This window comes from Nicotiana sylvestris, chromosome 7 (assembly GCF_000393655.2).
Source record: "Nicotiana sylvestris chromosome 7, ASM39365v2, whole genome shotgun sequence".
NCBI classification, from domain to species: domain Eukaryota; kingdom Viridiplantae; phylum Streptophyta; class Magnoliopsida; order Solanales; family Solanaceae; genus Nicotiana; species Nicotiana sylvestris.
Genome location: NC_091063.1, coordinates 82,284,602 through 82,290,750, shown reverse-complemented (window position 1 = coordinate 82,290,750; position 6,149 = coordinate 82,284,602). Strand labels below are relative to the sequence as shown.

Sequence of the window (6,149 nt, the reverse complement as noted above, 5' to 3'; positions counted from 1 at the left end):
TGTTATAGCTCTAGATGACTATTCACTAATTTGAGCTATTCTCTTAAGGAAAAAATAAAGTTTCTGTTGACTCTATAGCATTAAAGATTTTCTAGCAAGCACACAAAATTCTGGCGATGCACTGATTAATTCATCCTTCTCAGTTCAACTAAAAAAGGTATGCATTTCTCGGCCTTATCACTTTTCATATTTTTATGTGTATGGACAGTTTTAACTATATGATTAAGTTGATGTCCTTGAGGTGCTTAATCGTTGAAAAAGTTGCGACGTGTATACAACAGATTACGAAGAAGCACAGATCATACAATTTGTTGAACTGAGAAGCCCGCTAATTAGATTTATCTAATACGTCACCGGATCATATTTACTTCGTAAACTTTAAATAAGGTCATACAATTTGTCTGTACTCTCCATATGCTATGAAGTTTCCTTCCCGCAGTCGTTACGCATCAACTTCGTTTGATAAACTATATATAATTTAGATATCCTAATCAACAAACCTTCGTAATCCACCTATGAACCAACCCAGCCAACCCCGGCAAATGTAAGTTATTTCAAAAATCATTTACTCTTAAGTTCATTATCCTACTCTTGTTGAACGAAGTGAAAACTACCAACAGTCTGGTATATCACCTACAGTCACACATGTTCACATTAAAAAACTAATAAACAAATTACCCACAATGTATTCTCTTTCATTACACAATCTCTAGATTGTCCATCAGAGCGATTATTCAAAGTTTAGGACAATGTTTCCCTAAAGCCTTGATTTAGGTCCCCCAAAATTTTTAATAATGGATTTCATAATTTTATTTCAAATTAGACAATATTAATGTTTGTAGAAAAAATAAAAAAGTACAAAAAAAATTGTAAAAAAGAAAAAAAGGTGTCTACTCTTAAACAGTAAAAATATTTTTTAAACTTTAAATTAAACTACTTAAATCTTTATATTAGTAAATATATTTTTTACAACAACATCAAAGGTAGCATATCGCAAATACATGTCTAATATCTCATTTATTTAAATTTTCCTTTTTTAATATAAATAATAATATTTCTATGTGAAGTTAAAGACTTTATGTCATTTAAGAAGATATTCTATAAACAACAAGTATGAAAAAAATGGCAAGATTTTGTTTTTTTGCATATATGTGTGGATACATACTAATAGAAAAAGTATAAGGCCTCTTATTAAAATTTGACTTTAAGCCACCAATTTTACGGAGCCGCCCTTGCGAGGGAGAGTGAAGCCGAGCGAGAGAAAATCGGGTTGTAATCTGAATTGGGTTGGATATTGGAATTTGGGTGCTTTGTTTATTGCCCACCCAAGAAGGGATTGTGGGCCTATTTTATGTGACCAGGGAACTTCACATAAAATTAGTGTTGTTGTTGCTTTTCTTCTTCCTCATCTTGTAGACACTAGAAGGTGATGCCCGTGCCAGCACGGGCCCAATATTTACTTATTTTGACATAAAATGTAGAAAGAAAAAAAATTAAAGAATGCACAGGCAAAACATGACATACATGACCAATTTCTGTAAAAATGCCATTTTTTTACAGCTAAGCTTAACCAAAAACTTTTATCTGCTATATATGTGCAAAATAGCACATTTACAGACATAATACCCAAGAAAATATAGAAATGTTTGCTTCTGCAAATACATCACAAGCACAGTGAGTTCGTCCTTAGCAGTAGGTAATCAGCAGTGTAACAGCTAATCTTTGCCATACCAAAACCACAATGTGAGGAAATTTTTTTTAGCACCTATAAAAAATAAGTCACAGCAATCAATTAAAAGAAGTATAGATTTAGAAGAGTGCCGAAAATAGATCTAGTGTTCTTCATTGGACGAAAATGTTGTGAAGGAAAGCTGCAATACTTCCAAAATACCAGTAGAGCAAGATAGCATAAAAGGATGTAAAGTAGCACAATCGGTATTCACATGGTGCCCCCCATTATTTTCTCTGACCTATTTGCCTCTAAACAGATGGTATGACTTGAAATAGCTTCAAGATGAAGATAATTTAGACGTGAGCGAGTTAAAGTTATTACGATTCTATGGACACAGATACATCTGACACTTGGAAATCAGCAACAGTAAGTCACATAATAACAAAATAACTGCAGTTTTGAAATAAGAAATAATTTTGCATCAGAGCATTCAAGTACTGAAAATCTTGCTCCGCTCTTCATATTACATTCACGAAGAAGTCCAACCAAATGCTACATGTATTTCTCACATGTACGTAATCCATGAATTATTTTTTCCAAATAGCTATAGGAAGTCCACATGCCTCGTTGAAGTTAAACAAAGACTTGAAAATCACTGTTGAAGTACATCTTCCATTCATTTCCTGTATAAGAGTATGTCCAACCACATAAATTCTATATTTCTAGAGAGAGTGGGATCTATCATAGGTTCCTTGCTTTTATTGCATTTTCTGCTTGGAGCGGAAATTTCGAGATATATTTTCAGATACTGCTATACAATTATAACCCGTTTTTGCTCAAAGGATACAAAATACCCATGCTTTAGCACCTGGTGCAACGACTCTTGGTATCACAGCAAGTACCACATTAGCTTGGGGAATGGTGATTTAGTGGCAGTGGGTGCAAGGTGGCTTCTACATAGCACCAAAGTGTCAATTTGCGGACAATAAAAATTAGGAAAAGGATAAAACCATAGAACTTCATATTGCTAGCTAGAGACGATCACATAAAGTCAATTCTAGATCTCACATCCAGAATTTCTTTTAGAGTTCACATAGATAACATATATGCTGCATGTGAAGAGGGAAAAGTGATAAAATCACTTTTTTCATTACAAAAAGAAAGTCTGATATTAAAATTAAACATATTCTTGCATCTTGTTTTGATCAAGTTTTTTATTTTGAGAGACAACAGCTTCTGCCAACCTAGACTCTCTCCTTACCAAATATTTGTTCGTTATGTATTTATTTTGAATCTTCAGGAATAATACTAATCAATTGGTGATAAATATTTTTCATGGTTTGTTAAATTCAAAACCCTTCATCAGCTTTCTCACTACATGCTTCCTTTTTTTCTGGAGATGATTATTTTTTTTTCTTCAAATTGATGTTCATCAGATACATGAGCTTTTGCTCCCTTCACTTTATTTTCTGAATTGGAATATACTTAAACTGTCAATTCTCTCATTTTATCACATTCATTTAGTCTATTCAAGTTATGACTCACATCATCTTCAAATGTTGATGTAGCTAAGAAAGGACTTTTTTTTTTTTTTGGGGGGGGGGGGGGGAGTGTGGGTTGCTAAGATAAAACCCAAATAGATGGAATATATGTAAATATCTTCCTATACTAACGGAAGATGGCTAAAGAAGAAACTAACTCTGTTCCTATAATGAGATGAATGACAATACCTGAATGGAATGTTCACTGTGAAAATCTAAAATTGTCTCCGCTACAATTTTTGAGAAATTTTTCACCCTGAAATTCAAAGAGAAATGTAAAAGCAACATTAATGTAGCCACCGAGAAGAAGTCTAATTCAACAAATATTATCTTAAACTTCCGCTGTCTAAGCATTTCACTTGACTTCTTTGGAAATTATTTGTCTATGCATGTGAAGAACTCGTTCCATATGTCTAAGATAAATATGTTTAGAATCATTGGATCATGCTTTTAAAGTTTAAGTAGGACTTTAATCAAACATAGTAATATGAAAAGGAAAACAGATCTCTAAACTTGAAAATAAACGGTAGGCTAGTACTGTAGGAAACAGGAACACCCAGAGATGCTTATTATTTCAATAAAAATGCTCTTAAGAATGGATTAGAGAAGATGTCGGCAGCGGCTAGACAAAATAAACAGGAGAGGGAAAGAAACAAACAGCAATTACCAGAAAATAAAAGTAAAACCACCATTTTTCAAGCAAAAATGTCTAATATCTAACTACCTCAATTTCCATAGTAGAATGATCACTCTGCAAACAAAAAGAAGCAATAAACACCAATGTTGACGCTTCCACATGGGGAAAAACTTTCTCTGGTGAAATCAACTAAAGAGTAAGCATGAAGCAGGATGAGAAAAGAAAACATGAAGAATCTAAGAGAAAAAAGTTGCAGTTTTGTGAAGACAATTATCGTCACTCAATTTTCAGAGCTGAGCCAACTGATTTAATTACCATTTATTTTCAATGCATTTGTAATCTTTGATTCTTCATGAATTTAATTTTTTCGCAAGCATTTCTAATTCTTGCATATAAATTAAATCTTGTCGTTTATATCAGTTTCTATTTGTTCCTAATTTGGGAAAATAAAAATTATTTTTCAGCCCAATAGCAAAAACACCACTTTTTTTTGCGTTGAAGAACTCCAAGATTTGCCCCAAAAAGTCAGAGTAGATCGGAAGAGAAAACTCTATTTTTGGTTGAAATTTAAATTATCGAAAAGAAGCCTAAAGCAAATGAATTTACTTATATGATGTATTTCTTTATCATCATTTACTCCCAATCACACTCCCACACTTATCTTTACATAAAAACCCCTTAAACCTTTTCTCTTCTTTTTGTCGGCAATTGATACCAGCTATGAAATTGAGAAGTATAAAGAGAGTCCAATAAAGACACTGACGGGAAAGAATATCAAGAAAAAAGGAGAAGACCATATGGGGCAAACAAATAAAAGAACATACCTGAAATTACAACATCGGTTGAGAAGATGAAAATGAACGAAGAAGATGAAGAGAACTGAAATGCTTGAAGGAGCATTAGTTGAAAGTATGCACAGAGAATGAGGAAAAACTAATATTTCTCTGGCCGCCGGAATAAAGAACACGTGGTTTAGAAGCAAATGAAACGGGCACATAATTTCTCCAACACAAAAAGTGGTATTGATAACTGATGGTAATAGTCCATAATACCCTCAGATTCTGATTTAATGCCTTAGAAGCACACATGTCGAAATCAAGCACATATATTTAGCACAGGCCCAATAGTTATTTAGTGTTAATTTTTTTTGCAGTTGTTTTCAACAATACTTTAAATTGTCCAAGGAAAACATCATGTTTGGTATTTATGAGATTTTCTTTTTGATGACACTTTGTTCATTCCATGAAGGATTGTTAATATATTATCAATTTCTAAAGCATTTTAACAATTGATATATTAAACTTCACGTGAACTGCGATGGTTAAACATTATAATTACACAATCAAACATTACACAATCAACTTTGGCGCTTCACAGGAACATCAACTCCATGGTGGAGTACTTAGTGTTGGAATTGGTAATCAAGGATAAAATTCAATCATTTTTGTAATCTGTTAACATCTGTGAATCATAGATATAGAGTTCAGCAGATACAAATTTGGACAAACACTTCTATCTTGGCGGTTAATGCTCTGTGTCAATGTAGGTAACAAATTTAAAATGCTTTACACTTGTTAAACCTCAGAATGTAGAATGGAAATAATGATGAAAATGATTCACTTTTTAAACTGCAACTAAGCAGCCAAAGAAAAGTAGTCATATGATTTCCCGGGCCTTCCTCTTTTACCTGCCGTTACTTTCTCTTAAGGCTGGGAGCTTTTATTTGCGGATGGAGGTCGACTCCTTCCATGGCCACTGCCCTTTTTACTTGTTATAGCTTTAGCAGCACCCTTTCCTTAGGCATGCATGAATATCTTTACATGCTAAATGCAATATAACGTGAATTCACTAGTATTTTAAATCAGATGTTAAAATACTGTCGTTTATCAAAATTCAATAGAAAAAACATACACTAAGTGTGAAAATCAATCCTACCCAATCCTGATTTCTCCTTATTTTCACAGTTATTTTGGGTTTAGCGACTATGATAAGGAAGCTTAAAAGTTCAGGAAGAAATATTAGTATCAATAATTCATACTTCTCATTCCACAAACACAAAAGCCAAAAATAAAAAAAGGCCTGACCATCTCTCCCAGATTAAGCTGCCTCAAATCCAAAAGTTACTCAACATATGTCTATCAGAGCAAAAGTAGTTCGCTCATTACATATTGTGGAATGATTATACGGCATCAACAATAATATGGGCGTGTTTAATACTTTTTGTTTTGCTTTAATTATTATTGCTTTAATAATCGCTCTCAGCTTCTGTTTAATTAGAAGCATCGCATTGTGAGGTCAG

General features: G+C 33.1%; 1 protein-coding gene across 11 annotated transcripts; it reads right to left on the bottom strand.

Annotated features, from left to right (window-relative positions):
• Window positions 1-1,501: 1,501 nt before the first annotated feature.
• LOC104233294 (uncharacterized) lies at window positions 1,502-4,870 on the bottom strand. 11 transcript variants are annotated; one of them, XR_011401160.1, is made up of 4 exons: window positions 4,675-4,803; window positions 3,938-4,026; window positions 3,403-3,469; window positions 1,502-1,765 (listed from the first exon to the last, which is right to left on the bottom strand). XR_011401160.1 is itself a non-coding variant. In XM_009786676.2 (4 exons), exons 1-4 carry the CDS (start codon window positions 4,845-4,847, stop codon window positions 1,664-1,666), a joined length of 369 nt encoding a protein of 122 aa, XP_009784978.1. In that variant the 5' UTR covers window positions 4,848-4,866; the 3' UTR covers window positions 1,502-1,663. The 11 variants fall into 11 exon arrangements, 6 of the variants coding, with proteins under 6 accessions (XP_009784978.1, XP_009784980.1, XP_009784979.1 ...); XM_009786676.2 differs by having other exon boundaries at window positions 3,938-3,964; window positions 4,675-4,866; XM_009786677.2 differs by lacking the exon at window positions 1,502-1,765 and adding an exon at window positions 2,112-2,355 and having other exon boundaries at window positions 3,938-3,964; window positions 4,675-4,862.
• Window positions 4,871-6,149: the final 1,279 nt, after the last annotated feature.